This window comes from Tubulanus polymorphus, chromosome 4 (genome assembly GCF_964204645.1).
Source record: "Tubulanus polymorphus chromosome 4, tnTubPoly1.2, whole genome shotgun sequence".
NCBI lineage: Eukaryota > Metazoa > Nemertea > Palaeonemertea > Tubulaniformes > Tubulanidae > Tubulanus > Tubulanus polymorphus.
In genome coordinates this window covers 5,506,740-5,525,999 of record NC_134028.1, presented here as the reverse complement: position 1 = coordinate 5,525,999, position 19,260 = coordinate 5,506,740, and the positions used below count along the sequence as shown (strand labels likewise).

The 19,260-nt window shown below is 39.5% G+C and overlaps 1 protein-coding gene across 1 annotated transcript in view; it reads right to left on the bottom strand.

The window, feature by feature from the left end:
• LOC141903438 (calcium-activated potassium channel slowpoke-like) overlaps positions 1 to 19,260 on the bottom strand; it is a 59,680-nt gene that overhangs the window by 29,870 nt on the left and 10,550 nt on the right. The window contains 5 exon segments of the mRNA XM_074791554.1: positions 5,461 to 5,552; positions 11,960 to 12,130; positions 13,054 to 13,205; positions 13,765 to 13,876; positions 18,729 to 18,828. Coding sequence (XP_074647655.1) covers positions 5,461 to 5,552; positions 11,960 to 12,130; positions 13,054 to 13,205; positions 13,765 to 13,876; positions 18,729 to 18,828 — 627 coding nt within the window.

The window sequence follows — 19,260 nt, the reverse complement described above, 5'->3', positions numbered from 1 at the left end:
CCGAGGATTATGGCATAATAGAAACAGGTCTCGATGCAATAAAAGTTTGAAAGGGACAAGTATTTCATAGGCCAAAAATCAAGAATGAATTCTATTCCAGCAAAATATTCCGACCAACCTTTTAACCCTTTCAGTGCGTCATCACCGCAGTGCGGTGTATGGATCAGTGATGGATTTTACTAGTACACCGCACTGCGGTTTATTGATGTAATTAGTAATTAGTTTTTATCTCTATTAAAAGATGGAAGCACCTGTCAAACATAGTGAAATATTAGTAACTAACGATACACTGCACCGCGGTGTAGACGCACTATAGTGGTATTCCCGTTATTCAACACACTAGGGTGGAATTTTTCAAATTATGTCCAGCACTATAGGGTATTGATGAGTCAGCATGGAATGGGTTAAGGGGAGTGAGGCAGTCTAGAATCAATCTTTTTTCTAGCCAATTTCAGGTTGAAATTGTTACATTCATGAATCGATCATCCCATTTCGCGTGGCGGCTATATTTGACCGATAAATGACACTGTTTGACTTTGCGGTTATTTTCAGCCTCGTTCGACAAACACAACAGCCCATCATCGATCCGTTGTAAGAGCGTTTCGTGATACGGGTCTCGCCAGGACTCTTGCGTTACTGATCATACATAATCCGATAAAAACGAGCAAACACAACGCGGAGTAGCGAAAAAGAATCATTCGATTCACGAGAGCTTCGTAGAACCGAAAGTAGAATTGCCTGTTCGTTGTTTGTCTGCAAAAGTACAAATGAAAAGAAAATCAGGACAAATGACCGCCGACAAAAAATAACTATCAATTCCTGATGATGTTGTCGCAAACGATGCAATGAAATCGTTTGGTTTTGTCTGCAGATTTTGTAGGACAAACAACTGCGACGAGAGATTCGTCTGTGAAGTTCGTCTGAGAACCGGATAAACGTCTGCTAAGAAAACACACCTGATAGAAACCGATGAATGCCCGAGTTAGGTTGACATTGATTATCTCTATGATTGGATTAGATGGGGTGGAAAAACTTATCATCTAATCAGATAATTAGCCGAATGAGATGAGGCTTAGAACGAGACATATTCTCTACAGGAACTCGAAACCTGGCTCCACAGTCGAGACTTAAAAGAGACAGTTATGTCCTATATATAGGTCTAATTAAGCCCAGTTTAAGCTCATTATGTAACAGGGTGGCCACTGTCTGCCCATTTACAAATCCGCTGAGTTCCCCCTAATTTTTCTGTGTGATAACATTAAATTCCATGAGTGAATCAGAGAAAAACTAGGTTGTTTTAATTCATTCATTTTTCATTGAATCACATACTGATAATGAAACAGGCGGTCAATAGCATCATCCAAATTCTCTAAGTTTTCCAGGTTTTTGATCTGTCAAATTCCCCTAGTTTTTCCTGATTTTTTTCTAGATTTGTTAGTTTAGTTTATTTGCCTCATTCCCCGAGTGTTCCAGGTTTTCCAGTTCAGTGGCCAACCTGGTTTAAAGACTCGCTCGCCAGAATTCTCCAGGAATGGATGATCATTTCCGAATCCCCTTGTCGCCCACGCTTTAAGGACAAACGACACAATATAGCTCTCATGCCAAGAACACTAGCACCGGTTTATTTGAGTTCGTTTTTTTTCTACTTCGCTGACGAGAATAATTTTACAGTTGGCTACTGTCTCGACGCGATTAACGAGTACCCGGAATACCTCGGCTGTCATCGCGGTGATAAGCAAAACAACATCGTCAGTCGTCAATTGTTCAAGATTTGTGTTGGCAATAAAATCGTAAGCACGTTCTTCTGCCTCGATTGTTACTGGTTGCCAGGCGATAAGCAGCCGTAAGTGTTGATTATACGACAGCGGCGGCTGGCCATGTCGCAATTCTTTTTGCACGACCGAATGAATTGCCTCGCCGCGAACGAGAAAGACGAAATTGCTACGATGAATATCAATCTTAACAACGTTGAATAACATGTAATCTGCAATACATGGGAAGACAATAACACCGAGAAGCAGGTTCTATAAGACAGCAGTAAAGGCTTCAGTACCAGATGTACATTCCCAGGTTGGGTAATTCGTAGATTGCCGTAAATTGCCCATGGGCAAAGTGGTTTACCTTGGAAACTGGAGCTTGTTGTGAGCAAAAAAGCAGAAAGTCCTCTACAATGGATAGTCCACTCTAATGAATGAGTCTTATGGTAAAGACCAATCACCTGGCTCATCTTGTGCTCGTCTTAAATGGTTACAGGCCGATCTAAAAACGTCAGTTTCGGGAGTACTGCTAGATAATCAAATTTTCTTTTAGTCCCACCACTCATTGAGCAGTAGTGGGTTGGTTGCTTATTCTCTCTCTGAAGGGGGAGAGGCTAAAGAAACTGTACCATCCCATTGACCAGACTCCCGACATAGAAGACCATTGATACCACCAGCACGAATATCATTACATGGCAATGCATAACAAACCGAACATAATACAGGTACTGATTATGTCACAACATAACATTTGAACATTTACAGTATAGTATAAACTAAGTTGAATTATTAATCCGTTTTCTGTCTGGCTTGAAATTATGATCGGATAGCTTAATGACAGCATAACAGAATTATTCATGTTTACTGTCTGGTTTCAAATTACGATCCGATAGCTTGACGCGACAGACCATTACATTCTTTCATAGTTCAAGCTAATTTCCAATATTTTACTATTTCACCTGATGATGACTGATGGAAAACCATCACGTTGGCATTAATGCCACTTGTGATGGTTTTTGAGTCGATAAAATGGAAAACTTTTTCCAACTCGACAAACTCTAAAATTTACGAATAACGAGCTAACTTGTAATTCCGCCGTATACGTCAATTATTTGAGAAATTACAGTTTCTACCATCAGTAAAACACATCATCGGTAATATCGCGCGAACATTTGCCGGTGGAACATAATGAGAGTTTTATGTTATGGAATCTGTATCCGACTTCCTTATTGCTTTCAGATATGCATAACCGCGCGATAGAACAACGCGCTGGTCGATTTTAAAGCGATCAATCTTTCGTACCCTTTCAACTAATTACGACTGCGAGAGCCGTAATAAAAGTTAACTCATCGTCTACAGGACTGGATTCGGTTCCGCCGGTAAAAATCTGACTGCATCGTAAACTAATTGAAAATGAACTGCGTTTAACGCCGCCGAGTTGAAACTAACTCGCGAACGTGGAACTGAGTCCAGATGTGTTAGCGGAATGATTTGAATATTTTCGAAAAAAAATGAAAAAGAACTCGATCGTTCGATGAGAACGATCGATACGTAGAACTAACGATGGGGTTGATATTCGTTTAAGCTTCATGAGAACGGTTTCAGCTGAGATGTAAAACTGCGACGACGACGAGACACATCGTCGTCGTAGGACGTTTCTCTCGGTGTTGAACTCCTAACGTCCGCCACTCACGAGATCAACCGAGAGATAAGAGCGTGAAACTGAATCTGTCTGCCGTATTGAAATGAATTCCTCAGAGATCCACAACGATGACTACCAGTTGTCACACGACGAATATACCGAGGAGTGGTGTCGGATGACTGGATGAATTTGATGGTCTTAAATCCAGCATTTCAGTACTTGATCCTTGTACTGGTGACATGTATCCCGCATTGAATCCGAATCTTTCAGTGGTGTTTGACCCTCAGAACTGCAACGGTGAGATGCGTACCCGAGACTGAATCTGACACCCTCATTTTTCAATAATGCAGAACATCGTAATATCTATCAACGTTTTCTGTAGAAAAAAGAGGCTAATATATCAAGTGAAAAATATTGATGATTTTCATGTTTCTGCAATGTCAACAGTGCACTCCTTTATTACGAAATACAACATCCGTTAGGAAATACTGGGTGTGGCCATGACCTTGTATCAAAAACAGTCGCTGGCAGAGAAGGCAAGAACGAGGGATTGAAAACTCTAATGTGGAATTAATAGAAAAACTCAACAAACATTAGCCTGAAAGAGTAAACATCGACAGTTCCTCGAATTCGAGAATACCCGATAAATTACAGTATTACGCTGTTCCGTTTTTGACAGTGCATTTTAGTAATTCCTTTTACATAGAGATTAATGCATGCAACACATTACAGGGGTAAACATAACGAGTATAACGAAAGAAATTCGATTGGTTCCGATCACGAATTCCTCTCAAATCAAACCTACACCCGGTAAATTGTTACCCCATAATTCATCGTTCGTGGCAACTCGTAAGTGAAATCTATCGAATCTAAAATCCACGTGAAGAAACTACAAGCTACAATCGGTGCGAGTTTCATCGAGAATTCACGACAATCGGAAGGAAATTAGTGCGCAAAAAATTGTTAGAAAACGTCATGCTAGTAACAAACAAGAATGAAAAGATGTGTGCAATTTCGAGTTTTGGCTGTTTATCGTATTGTTTTGCCCGGTCGTACTCCGGGCACAATAATCTTAGGCTTCATATAGATTTACTTAATAGGTTTAGAATATCTAAAGCAAATCGAACTGTAAACGATCCCCTTTTATTCAAATATACGTACCGAAGAAGTTCTTCGCTTTTGGAAGACATATCGGAGAGGATAGCGCAGCTGGGAGGACTAGTAGCTAACATAACACCCTTACCGAGACTAATGTTTTATAAACGCATACCAATATCTATATAAGGACGATGATTTTGGGATCTAATGCCCCGGGTCACACAATTTTTCAAGCCAATTCGTGCGCCTGACTCAATCTCCCTTGATAAGAGCTCAAGGTCTAGGACACGTGTCCGGTTTACCAGGTCTGGATTAAATTTGTCCGTCTCTTGATGATTATTCACACATCCACTCGTGGTCCACTCAAGATTCATCCGATTTTGCAGTTCATCAGCTTAGCACAGTTGCCAAAATTATCACGTTGGATCCGGTCTGAATAGAAGTACTGTCACCCGTCAATTAGCCTGCCCATCGCATTGTAGTCAGGCGTACGAATCGGCTTTAAAAGCTCAGGCATTATCTAAATTAAGGAAGGTAGGGAATGCATAGACACTAGAAGCGAGAAATCTATCGGAGAAAGAAGTACATGTATATCGTTTCTGGGATGAATCTTCTTCCGTAGATAACGACAGAATATGCTAATAATGAGTTTTCGAATATTTCTAAGATTTCCTGGAGAGCTGTTTTTCAAAGACATATATATACATTAATAGACATATATATTACTCATATTGCTTATGCGCCTGATAACTATGTAACTGGTTATCAGGGAGGTGTACAAAATAGAACACAACGATTTTTCGGGGAGGAGAGAGTTCGCAAACACGCCGTGATGACAACAAACTTGATAATATTCATAGTAAAATAAAATACATCTTCGATGATTATATTCATCCGTATATATATAGCTCGCCCTACGTCTCGGTAAGGGCTCCTCGACATCGAACCACTGAGGTTACTCACTTTTTCCCACTCTCCTTTTTATAACTACCTCCAAACTTCTTTCTTTGTCCCATAATATCAATAATCTCCGGGATTGCTTTAGCAAACATGGCCTGAAAATAGTGTAAACAGGTGAAGAAAACGGACCCGAGAGACAACTGAGACGCCACTAAAATCTAAACTCTAAAAACCATGCAAGTAGTAGTAGTAGTAGTAGTAGTATACCTAAACCTCGTCCTATAGTGCACGTAATGCAAAAACTAACAATACCCATCCGAGGAAAGAGGATTAGATGCCATGCTGCGTTATTAACCGACTTACTTTTTACCGCTTTCCTGGCGAAAACTACCGCCATATTTACGCCGATCGCCGAGCAAATCGATAATCTCGGGCACAAATTTAGCGAACATGGCCTGTAAGTCGAGAGAAGAGAATGACAAATGTTGTTTGAGAGTGTTTGTAGAGCTTTTTTGCAGTCGAGTGTTTGTGCCGTGAGTGCGTACGTATGGTCACCTTCGCATCAGTGCTGCTTATAGAGAATCTGCGTTCACACGTGAATTACGGTACTGTGTACAATTGCGTCCTCACAGCAAATCTGGCTTTTCTTATGGAACTGGAATATTTGTCAGGGTGGCCACTTTCCACCTATTTACAAATCCAAGAAGCTCTCCCTGATTTTTCCATGTAATCACACAGAATACCCTGAGTGCATTGAGGAAATTTCTAGGTTTAAATGTTACAATTTTATCAAGAAATGTGAAAGGAACGTGCTGTCCTAATTTTAAATTCCCAGAGTTTTCCCACTTTTTGATAAAATTTGCCAAATTTCCTAATTCTGAGTTTTCCAGGTCAGTGGCCACCCGGTTTTGGTGTGCTGCTTAGTATTGACACAAAAACTATGGGCCAGATACGGCACTTGCTACTGGGTTAGATTGGCACTAAATTGTGTTTTTGAATGCAGTGCCAAATTAGTGCAGCATCTAACCTAAAATTGGCTTCCCCAAACTGCCGGATATGCTGAAGTCAGTTTTACACTCTCTCAGTTTGCTAAATCGACAATATTCACTAGTCCACCCAACAAAATTGAGGAAATCCTCCGAGAAACCGCAAATCAAGTGTGAACGCAACTATAGATACAAATATAGATAAGCTTGGACGTCACCTAGAGAATGCATTAGAATTAGAATAAAATACATTGATGAGAATTTATTATTTATTAAGTATTTTGAGCCTTGCATCAAAATTAGGTATCAATTTATTCATACGCGCAAACGGCGGCGCAACTGTTGAATTCAAACGGAATTTTACTCAAGGGAAATCTACACTGCGAGTCAATGTCAATTTGATAATTAGAAATGAAAGCAACACAAAATGGATGTCGCAATAGAATAATAATTATCATTTATTGAACATCGAATGAAAATGGAAATACTTTAATGACACTGGTAATAACACACTGCGGAAGTATTAACACGTAAATATGCACGAAATAAATAAATTAGTAGAATCCATAATTACATAATTGATAGTGATGCCGAAAGTTATTAGAATACAGCGCAACATGGTGATGTATATATATATATATATATAACATTCCGATGCAAGACTCGGAATTTCTGGTGCAAATAAAAGATTCAAATTCAAGAAAAAATACGTGTTTGTATATACAGACATATCATTACGAACTAGTTATGATATGTCTGAGTTTAGATAGCAATGTATTCCTTCACTCGGGGGACTAGTAACAGTGCAAAAGGTATTGACTGCGCACTGCCCCCGCGTGCCGTTGGAATAAAGCATTTGACATTTGAAACGCGGACGAAGTCAAACATTCATTACAGAATTCATCAATTAAGAGGTAAACGCCCATTGCCTCGTATTAATTACCCCTGGCAAAATGTTCAAAATTGCTGGCGACCAATCATTGTTTAGACTGCCCTATAATTTGCTTACTTCTGAAAAAATCTATTATCAATCCAACAAGATCCGAAGCAAGCAGAGTTCACTGTATAAGGATCCAGTTCCACAGTTCAGTGTTCAGATTTCACTGTTGAGTTAAAACATAGAAAATGAACTAAGTTAACTCAACTCAGAACTGAGGAACCGGGTCCAGTACTTTGTCACCGATGATGTGAATGTTTGACTTCATTTCAGCGTTACAATCATTGCGTTTTGTAAAGATTCGAGAGAAGCGCTTTTTTTTATTAAGAGTGAACTTGAAAAGCAAAGTTCAGCGACAAGTTTCGCGTCGGAGATAGACTGGCGATTGTCGAGTAGCGACAGATATAAGCGAGCCGATTTTCCGTCGGATCCAACGATCGTCCATTCCTCATCATCCTCGACTTACTTCTTGCCCTTTCCGTTATGGTAAGAGCCGCCGTATTTCTGACGCTGGCCAATTATGTCCGTAATTTCGGGAATTGCGCTCGCGAACATTGCCTAGAAATGTTCAACATACCGAGGGTGTAAAGACCATGATTTTGTTTTTTCAAAAAATGTTATCATCAATGGGGTATCGGCACAAACCAGATGGCGCTAAAATACACTTAGTTATACGTAGTGAAAATTAGTTCATTTTCGATGAACTTCGAACTGGATTTTTAGGCTCCCAAATGGAAATGTTGTCAAATAAGTCATCAAATAGATATAAGATTGACATTCCCAATGGGTGTACGGTATCGTTTTATTAGAAATTCACTAATGAGAAAAGTTGACTCGAATTTAATCGTAATGTAGAAGAAATTGGTGGATCCTCGCCTGCCATGCGTGGAATCCTCGATTGCCACAGTAGCATTGCCGGTACCCCATTAAAAACAACGTCCATCACGGGGGACCCCTGTTGTCTGTACGCATGCGCTGCTTTTCGCATGCAAATCGTCGATATAAATGATTAATTTGCAAATACTTATCCCCGACAACTTCATAAAATAAACTGCAAAACAAGTATTTCAATTATGTATCAAGTACCATTCACAGAGTGTGCATTGGAAACAAGCAGTACTCTCATCCGGTGTTAAGTTCACCCGGCTGATTTTTTCTCGTCTAGATATTAGTAACATCAACCGATGCATTAAGCAGCTACTGTAAGTAAATGAAGGCAATAAAGAGAAAAAGAAATCGTATTATAATGTTTAAAGTGTTACGCAGATGCGCAACGAACACAAGGCTGGGCAGACGCCGTTACCAGGTTTCAATGCAGCACCGGAGCCTGGTTTGTAGACAGGTACTACCAACTTCACCTGCAGAGAATAAACCCAACACAAATTTTCCAGCTACAAGGTTGATGATTTTCTCATGCTTTTATCTTAAAATAGGCTATTGTCCCTCAGTCTTATTTATTTGATTAATCTGATTTCTATGATTATTAGTCATGTCCCTTACAAACCCACCACACCTACCAGAAATGAAACAGGGGGTTGGAGTTAGCAATCGGAAGCACAGACATTTGGATGGCCGGTTGTAATTCAAACGCAATCATTTGTCTGGTGCTAAAATTTGGCTTGGGCGTGGTCCGACGTTTTTGGTCGGGCCATATTTGGCCTGGGCCAAAAATGCTCGTGTGATCGCGGCTAATATCTCAAATATTTGTTAGGGATAATGGAACTGAATGTTAATAAGCTATTTGGTTTATAGTTGCGCAGTTTAGGCTAAGATTTCATCGTTAATTCCACTTAAGTTTCATATTTCATAGTCGAACAACTTAACACTTATATGACTAAGGAAATAGGAAAATTTCTAGACTTAACTAACATTATGACTTCGATCATCCGTTCTGGTTTGTGAATGATCAAGGCACGCAACTTGGCACAGATCTGCTACATTTTACACGATATCAGCACAACAATAAATAGTTGATAATCAGTTGATACATTAATTAATACATAACTGCTTCGTAATTAGTGATGAAATAGTACACAGTAAATGAAGAGTTAATTAAGTGTGGAATGACCACGTATTGACTCATACCAGTTTAGCCTCTGGTAATATTGCTAATTAGCAGATGGGAATATCAATAAGATAAGAACGAAGGCATTGGACTTCCACACTATTACATCAAATAAATGTGCATTTGACATTATAGAATGCTGCAGAGTGAAGTTATTGGGTATAGTTTGAAGCTTTGCATGGCCCACACAGAAAGCTACTTTTCTTTCTCCTTTTTTATAATTAAGCATGTTCTAAGCTAATTTTTTCCTTTCGTTTAAACTCTGTTAACAGCCTGTGATGCTCTCCGCGAAATAAATTCGAACTTGAACTTGTACCACCAAACAGATACACTAGATACGTAGATGTCCAAGGTATAACTAACGCGTACACCTACCGGTGGTTATTAGAAATCGTTCCGGCAACAAACGCGACGCACAAATCTATGAAAACATGTTGAAATTTTAATATCGCTATCATCGTGTAGATAAATGCGCGATGCAATTATCGAGATAGGAACTGATAGATCATTATTAGTCGAGTGTTGGACAACTGGTTTTTCGTAATGCCATAAATAAATTAATGAAGCACTCAACCAATGGCTCTAATTAATCAAGTGAAATTCATCATGGGAATCGTAACATCAAGGGTTTCCATACCAGTTAACAACGAATATAAATTTGTGTCAAATATCAACCATTTATCTGTTACCATGGAGCTGATACTGAATATCTACGTAATTGTCGGTGTCGGAAAAAACGCCACAGTCCCGAGCTAGATTGTGAAAGTTAGGATCTTTGATTCAAGCCGCGATCACCAAATTGGCACGGATCAGGCCCGAATTCTCAAGATTTTACCTAATGCCTGGTACTGTGGCCAACAATTATAACTAGTTCATTTCTAAATGCATTTTCTTGCGAGCCCAAAAATCTTGAAATCAAAGATATAAGATTCTATGAAAGAAGCTGATGACTCTTGGCTAAAATTGCAATGCCTACAGGTATGTCTCCAGAGCAATCAAATATCAGTCAACATTTATTATTCTTAGTCGTCAAATACCAATTACGCCCGAAGCCAGAAAAACGAACGACAACATGTTCAATAGACCGGTTAATAAATCTGAGTTATATTAAACCAACAATATTGAAGCCATCCATCAACACATTTCACGGATTATATCACATCTCTTCATATTAAAGACGTTCCTGAAATTGAACTAGAAACAACCGCGTAGATTAATTATGTATGCAGGGCAGGGGCGGATCTAAAGAGTCTGATTCAGGGATGGGTGCACCCCAAAATAGGGCTTATCATATTATTAAAAGGGCCCCGGAAGAAAGCTGATAGGAAAAAACTCATTTTTGGAAATACAGAGAACAAGCTTATGAATTCAAAATCTGTAGGTATCAGTTTAATATTTTTCATTTTGCTGTAAAATTACATAGCAACAGGACATTTTCTAGGAGGAGGTGCACACCCCTGCACCCTCCCCTTGGATCGGCCCCTGCAGGGACTCTGTTGGCATCGAGGTTATCAATGTTTCCAATCTCTCTGCGAAGATGGAATCACGTTGTCTTAGCTGAAATCAACGAATACGCGTTTTATTTAAAAAAAAATCATTTCCTCTCAAACAAAGCAGACACCCCAGAGAATTATAATCATGATCATACAAGTCAAAACGACGAGTTCCTTCTCGGATATAACATAAATGAATATAAACAATATCAGGTGAGTGTTCATCCGACTTCACTGGAAGTCCCTCGATTCGCGGTCGATGATGTTGGCTTACTCCTCTAAAACCGGTTTCGCCGATTGCGATAGCTGTCAAACTGTTTACTATTTATATTAAGAGTGTTTTTAAAGCATCATTCCGATGACATATTCGATACTATGTAGAAAGCAGCAGGATCGACAACTATATTGACAACGCTAATAATTGATATGTCATCGTTGTTACTGTATTGATTCTGTGGTCTCGCTGGGTTCCCATAGTCACCGAAATACGATATATCCGTACTCTCGTCACTCTGTCTTGAGGGCTATAAATATTAATTCAGTTTTATCGAACAAAGGTTTGGGTTGAACGTAGTTTTGTCAAATATCCATCTCCGTGGTATTGAAAGCGTTGAATTGTGCTACACTGTGGCACAATTCATGAACACTGTATCCTTGTTACAGCGAGATCATCTGTAGAGAATGCCATAATAATAACGAAAAATATAAAGTCTGAAGATTTTTCCGTGATATATCCATAAACTATATACTCAAGGAAACATTTTCAGACATATTTTTTCGTTATCATTGTGGGATTTTCTATAGATAATGACACAATTCCCGTTTTAGAAACCTAAGTAACTTACAAAACTTACAATCATAATGAAGGGAATTGACCATGAATTTGAATTTGATACATGAATCAATTTGTAATTTACAGGATCTCCAGTTTTTTTGTGAACCAAATCTCCACAGCTTTTGATTACACGAGGTTTGCTGATCGCTAACATTTGATTTCCATAAAGTCGCTCCGGAAGCCATCGCAATCGACGAGTTCAGTTTTGAGAGCAGCGGAAATTTCCTTCTGTACGAACGAACTTACCAAGCCGCCTAGGATGAACACGGAAATAAACAATCGTCCAATAACTGTTTTACAGTAAACGTCGCCGTAGCCGACCGTCGACATCGTAACGATCAAGAAATAGACGCATTCCCAATAGGTCATCGCGTGCGCGTTGGAAAATTCAAAAAACGGATCACCGGAATTTTCGACCTGAAAAATAAAAGAAAAAAAAAAAAAATGAATGAGATATTCGATTTCGTTCGCCGCATCATTAATGATAATCGATGACGGTAAAACCGTGAATCAGTTGATAATAAAGTATCGTGTTCATTAATTATTTCAGAAATAGATCAGCGATTATGATTATTTGAACGGTGGGGATAGCTGTTGATTATGAAGGATGATGTTTCGAGGTTAGCAGACGCATACAGCACGGAGAATGATGCATTTACCAACACTAAGAGAGGTTATCTGAACAAACCGACAGAGCTTAGAATATATAATATAGTAAATACGTATAACACATCTTCCTGACATTTTTCTTTCAAGATTCTTAACCCCTTAGAGGCTGTAACAGTCTACAGAGGGGAACATATCGATGCGGGTATTATCCTGCAGCTCGGAACCCACCCCTCCGACGTTCACCACCGTCTGGTTGAGTACTGTACATGGAAGAGTCACTTTTTGTTGGAGGGGTGGTGTTAAGGTGTCTAATGGCTGGCATTTGTAGATGGAAGTTCAAAACAATTTGGAGCCTGGATGATCAAAAATTGGAAAATCGTGAAATTGTGAAATGCGTGATGGAATTGGGTCTAGAATATAGAATGATACCAACAAACAGAGGCAATACCCCGCATCTACTCAACAATGAATAAAAAGGTGAAAATTGCTGCTAAATCATTTGAGTATAATCTGTGATTACGTCAGTGAATCGTTTGTCATAGACGCAACAGTCTAAGGAAGTACTGCCTATACGCTGTACCGTGTACAATATGGTGGTCGCATATTGTCTTCCTAATTCATCTTAGTTAATACACTCCATCACATATATTGAATTCTTCATCGGAGAGAGTGCCGATTGATAAGTAGTATTTGTGCGCGCCGTAGATTGAGGATGAGAGAAAGTGATTTACCAGATGAATAAGACCAGATGCAGTCAGCCAAGTGCTTGAGAAGATTGTGATAAGTTGAGCAAGTCTGATCGAGTTACTGGTCTGTAAAATATTCAAGTATTGAAGGACATCGGGTAAACTCATGAGCCTTAAAGCTCGAGTGAACCTTAAACCTGAAAAATACAATATCGAAACGATAAATTAGAGAAAAGCAAGGGCGGACCTAGGGTCTGATTTGGGGAGGGGTACACCGAAAAATAGGGCATGTCATATAACTAAAAGGGTAACGTATTAAGGCCTTTTGCTGGAATAAGACCGACATATTGACATATGCTATTGCATCATTGATCAGGGGTCAGGTAGCTCAAAAGTTGGTTAGAGTTAACCAGTAGATAGTTGACATAGTGACAATTAAAATCGCATTGTTGCTGTAGCATTTGTCTACCAGTAACCTGTAACCAACTTTTGAGCAACCAGCCCCTGATCAATAAATGTGAAATAGGATTGCTATTCCCAATTGGCAAATGCCGATGTTACTACAATGGTTGTGCGCGAAAAGCGGCTGCGGGAGCATTCCGTGAAAACGCCTGGTTACGTGGTTTTGGTTGATCGCTCGTCCGAAACGACAAACCATCAAGATCATCAACCAGATGTTGCTTGGATAATCGATGACGCAAAGTACATCGACAAAATCTAACCCATTAACCGTCGGCGGGTGGCGAGGAGACTTACCGATCCACGACCGATTGAGATATATCGACACGAACGACGGTGGAATTGTGAAATAATCCACTAATGAGTATATTTCTAACCAAAACCAAAATTTATCCGCTGCTGCGACAAACTGAAAAATAAGATACAAATAATTTAGTTACAAACCACAAATTAATCTTCCTTATTTCGTTTCGTATTTCTTGCATAAAATTTTTTCAAAAAGTACACATGCGAAAATGTCAGGAACAAAGAAGTTAATCATCCAGGACACAGTGAGGAAAATTGAGGGATTAGAACAAGTCATTGAGGGACAATGGAAAATTGTTTCAGGAACAGCAATAGACTAGCTTCAGAAAACACTATGAGGAACAGTGAGGTCCTTTCAGGGACTGTCCCTGATAATCAGGGACAGTGTTGGCAGCAGTGTTTTAAAAAGAATTCAGCTTAATGGTATCTCATGTCAAACGACGGTTTGAACCAAAGAATGTTCATAAAAATAGCAACTTAAGATCCCGGTTAGTTGCGCTACCTGTCGAAATGGTTCGATTATGTGAAGCCCATTACGGTTATTCTGTTTCAGATGAAGGACTGGCCGGGGGATCATCAATGGTGATGATATGAATATTGCATGAAACGAACCACGAGGAACAGATCCAAGAAATCCGATGCTAATCAAAGACTCGTTCTCATGACTACCAAAACAGATGATAAGAGATAATTAAACGCGTACAGCAAGAATTAACGACCTTCAAAAACCAAGCCTGACACCATACATAAAAAATGAGCCACACTTTTCCTCTAACGTAACATAAAGAAGGAAAGTTTTTTTGTAGCCAATTTTTCAATAGCAGAATCGAACAGTTTCTACATAAATTTCTGCCAATGGTATGACGAAGAGATGGGAGTGTACTTTAGAGTAGTTTCAACAGTTTTATATTACATGAAATGTCAATTTCGACTGAAGCTCATGTCAATATCTTGCGCTTGTTATTTGATCAGCTGTACGCTGTTCATTTCAAACAGAATTTCATTGATTCCGCAGTTCCTTATGGAATTAGAACTGATAACAAATCCATACGCCCCTAATTCTTTTCGGCGTGTAACCAAATGTTATCTATATGTACAGTGAGTACAAAATTTGGACCATTATCCATCACGTGATATCAATTAACAAAGTCACCTTGGATCATCTTCAAAGGGTTCTCATCAGCCGCGGTCACTTTTTTGGCTCGGGCCATGGGACAAATGATTGTGTCTGAATTGCAACTGGTTCCAGTAAATGACTCAATTCGCTTTCTTTGTTTGAGCATTGTTAAGTATTGAGTGAGTGGTGAACGCGCTCTCTAATTAGGCACGGGCCAAATTTGGCTCAGGTCTGATCTGTGAGAACTTGGCCCGGGCCAAATCGTCTCTGTGGGATCGCAGCTTATAATACACCCTCATATACTTGTTTTAATGGTTGAACCAACATTGAGCGCGCACCACTAGCAGGTTCAAGGTTTTCTTTCTTCCACTTCGTCTCCGCTGTTTCGCTCAGTAGCGCGTTATATTAACACAGATGGATAAAAACTCAAAAATAACCATATCAGCATACAACAGCATTAAAACAGGTGTACAATAACGATTAAAACCTCAGATTGAGTGGAAGCAAGAAAAGTAAAGCTCCTGACTCTGCCAGAATGGAGAGAAAAGAGAGGAGAGATGGGGGAGGAAGGGGAGGGAATGAGAAGGGAGGGTAGGAGAGAGGAGAGCGAAGGGGAGTGGGAGGAGAGGGGGAGGAGAGACTGCCCAAGAAGCTGAGGAATGAGAGAACGGAGTACAGTGGGGCATGATAAATGCATGGAATCTGTTAGTTATACACATTGTTTATAAATACTACAACCATCATCAAGCACGAAAGAAGAGGTAAGGGTACAATAATACAATGCGCCACTCGAAATGCAGAGAGATAAATTATTAAATTCAGGTAAAAGGCCGACTGTAACCCTGGATGTTCGCTGTTAGTTGTATATTGTAGTAGTCGACGATATAAGACGCTTCTTCATTTCTTCAGCACGCACGCGGATACCGTGAATAATTTCAAACACAGAAGAGAAGTAAAATCTTGATTCCTCGTATAATGATTGTTTTGTCTAATGAGCTCGAGATTCGTACAGGGCGAAATCGCGATTAGAACATTGCGCATGTTATGAGTGGACGAGAATTTCACGAAAGACAATGAATAATTGAAAAACCATCGCTTCTCTTGTCTAAACCGACCAACCGAACGTGCCTCGAGGAGATTTCGAATTCGAATCCGCGGGCACAAATTGAAACGTCGGTTTCGAATGATCGATTGAGAACGTAACGTGGGAAATGCCTGATTGAAAATTCACGTCCGACGAATACGATACAAACAACAGGTTTAGAAAAGAAAAAAAGAAAATCGTCGTCTGAAAATTCCATTTCACGATTGTCTCTCGACGTCAGTCATCCATCATAAATGCGGTTACCGTCGCAGAAAAGTGAAAGGAACATCTGCTCCAGATGGGGTAGAAATTATTATTATCGTCTCATTCTATATCGGGTATCGCGAGAATCGGAATTAATGGCCGTTCGGACGGTCGATCGATTTTCGCTACGACCTTGACCTTGAAATAAACCGAACGTTTTCTTTTCTCGCGAAGTACCTGAAGAATCGGCGTGTCCTTGGCTTATTTAAACGTCGATAAGCGCCACGCTCTGGTTAGAGAGATCTAATAGTCGGCGAATTTATCACATACTGCCGAGAAGAGCGGAGAGAAGGAGAAACCCGGCGCTGCTGCGGCGAACAAAGTATCAGCCGCAGAAATAGCACGAGAGAACTGATGTATGAGAGAGAAGAGCCGTGTCTTACGGTATCAATACACTAATCTGTTTCAATATCTCTTGTTTAATTGGAAAAAGCTCACTCAAATTCTTGCAGCGGTTACAGCATGAGAGAGAGAGAGAGAGAACGCTCGGGGGGAGGGGTGCAGCCCGGAGAATAAGGGGTATTATCTCTCTCAAGGTCATCCGCCACTGCATAAACCACTTGAGTAGTATTCGTTACTGAAACAACATATTTTATTCGATCTTGGAGAATAAATTGAAACAAATACCAATATTTTCCATACACGAAGAAATTCAAGATGGCCACTATGGCAGCCATATAATATGGCCAATAACTTCAATTCAATATGGTTGGACGCACGTCTCATCTGTGCCGATCCTCACACCAAGTTTCGTAAAAAGCCAAACAGGTTTTTGTGTATCATGCTAATAAGAAATTCAAGGTGGCCATGTTAACCTCTATTTTCAATACGGCTTGATATCTCACCTGCCCCAATCCTAACATGAAATTCAAAATGACCCCTAGCATATAAAATGGATGATAACCTCCATGTTCAATAGGGTTGGACATTTTATCTGTCCCAATCCTCACACCACAAGTTTCACGGTAATCCATCAACAATTTCGGGCTGTATCGTGCTAAAAACGTCTTAAGGGAATGGTGCACACCGACTAAAATAAGATATCTCCCCAACTGAGGATATAATAACGAGGTAAGACCAATTTTTATACATAAATAACAGGCTCTGGACAATCCGCAGCAGGTTCCATTATACAAGCTCATATCCGGTAATCCTGTTTATTGCAAAAATCAGCTTCTCTCTCTTTCTACATAATTTCAACTTAAACTCGCCCCTCGCGGCGGCGGCGTGCGTGCGTCTCAGTGATGAAATTAATGTGTGTAAGATGGGAAGCAGAAAACTCGAAAAATGTGATAAAGCGAAGAAGAGATACATTCAGCCGCAACGATCGACGCGAGAACGCAAGATAAAATACTTCGCTTTTCGATGTAAACGAAGAATTCTGAAGCGACGACGGATTTTTTGAGAGATTAAGACAAGTCTTTCTACACTCCGGTAATGTTTACTTCGAATAACATAAATGTTATTTATCATCATTAAACGATGATGATCGAGTTGAAATTGATAGCAATCGATGTCGGAGTACGATCCATCAAAACGGTTGTTTGACTGCAACTAATCTCGATATTACTGAGTAGATATTACTGTATATCGGTGTCGATAACTCCTCTCGCATCCACAAACGATCAATGAATTGAAAAGAAAGTTAGTTAAATACAAGCCCTAGTTGACAATGGTTCGAAATCCGAAATTAAAACTCCTAATGCATTTTAGATATGTGTTATATCTAGGGCCAATGGCAAAATTTTTTCGCAACTTTTGAATTTCGACCCTGAGTTATGAGGTCATCTTCAAGGTCATGTCGTTGAAAGACTAGTTTTAGTGCCTAGGTTGTGCTGCACAACTGGACCCCAATGCTAACATTGAACCCATGTTTCATCAAGATCAACCTACTATTAGCAAAGTAGCTGAAAGACAGACAGATGGACAGTATGAGGATAAGGGTCTCACAGAAGCCAAGAACCAATATTGTACTCTATTCTAAGTCAGAAACACTCTCCACTATTTTTCTGATTTTACATAAACAGTTTCAGCATTTGGGGTACCCCAACTATTAGTGTCAACAAACTGCTTATTTACGTATTCCCTGAACCCACTGACCACCACTTAGGGCAGTACTAGTAGGTTAGGGGTATCTTTTCCCTCTTATAGGGTAGAGGGGCCAGAAATGAGACTATAAACTTTGCAAGATACAGTTCCGCATCCAAGACCAAAGTCAAAGAAGATCAATAATGATAAATGTGTTATCCAATAAATCTCAGCTAAAGACGCAAGTTAGGACTGAGCATCTACGTCGAGACTTCTGACCACACATAGAAGTGAGTCCATGTATTTCAACTATCGTAGTCGAGAAATCTTCCTGCCTTACAGTACAGCATTGGATCCTAAAGATATGATATCATATTTTTTGGAAAAAATGTTTTCACCATGTTTTTCTACATTTTGCTATAAGAGAGGATGATGTCCAAAATGAAAATCAACATGACTTACCCGAATGAAAAAATATATCATAAAAAATACATTGAATGCTAAATCCACTTGTTGCATGGTATTCTCTGACCAGATAGTGCATAATTCCACTTGTGAGTTACTGAAAAAAGTAAGAAAAAAAGAAGATTAAAATCTTAACTTACGCACAGTGAAATAAACCGATGATTGATTATTGACTCAGGTTTTCCGATAAGCATAAAACTATATACCCTCTGGTTTAAATAGCTTTAACTAAAAGATACTTATCCTAAATCAATCGAATGAAAACATTCCACAGCGAACAAACACGATATCAGATTTTAAATATCAGCCCAGACAGCTGCAGTTTGATACAGAAACAAAGTGTTGATGAAAAAAATTTGCGATCAGGTTTCGAAAGAATCCTCGTTGAAAGAGAAGTGCAACTCCAAGGCAAGTGACAGTAAAAAAATCTGACTTCCCCACCTAAACATCCATACTTATAACTATCAAAATTGTCGACAGAAACTGAATATAGACATATTCATTATTGAACAATGCTTGATCAGTAATA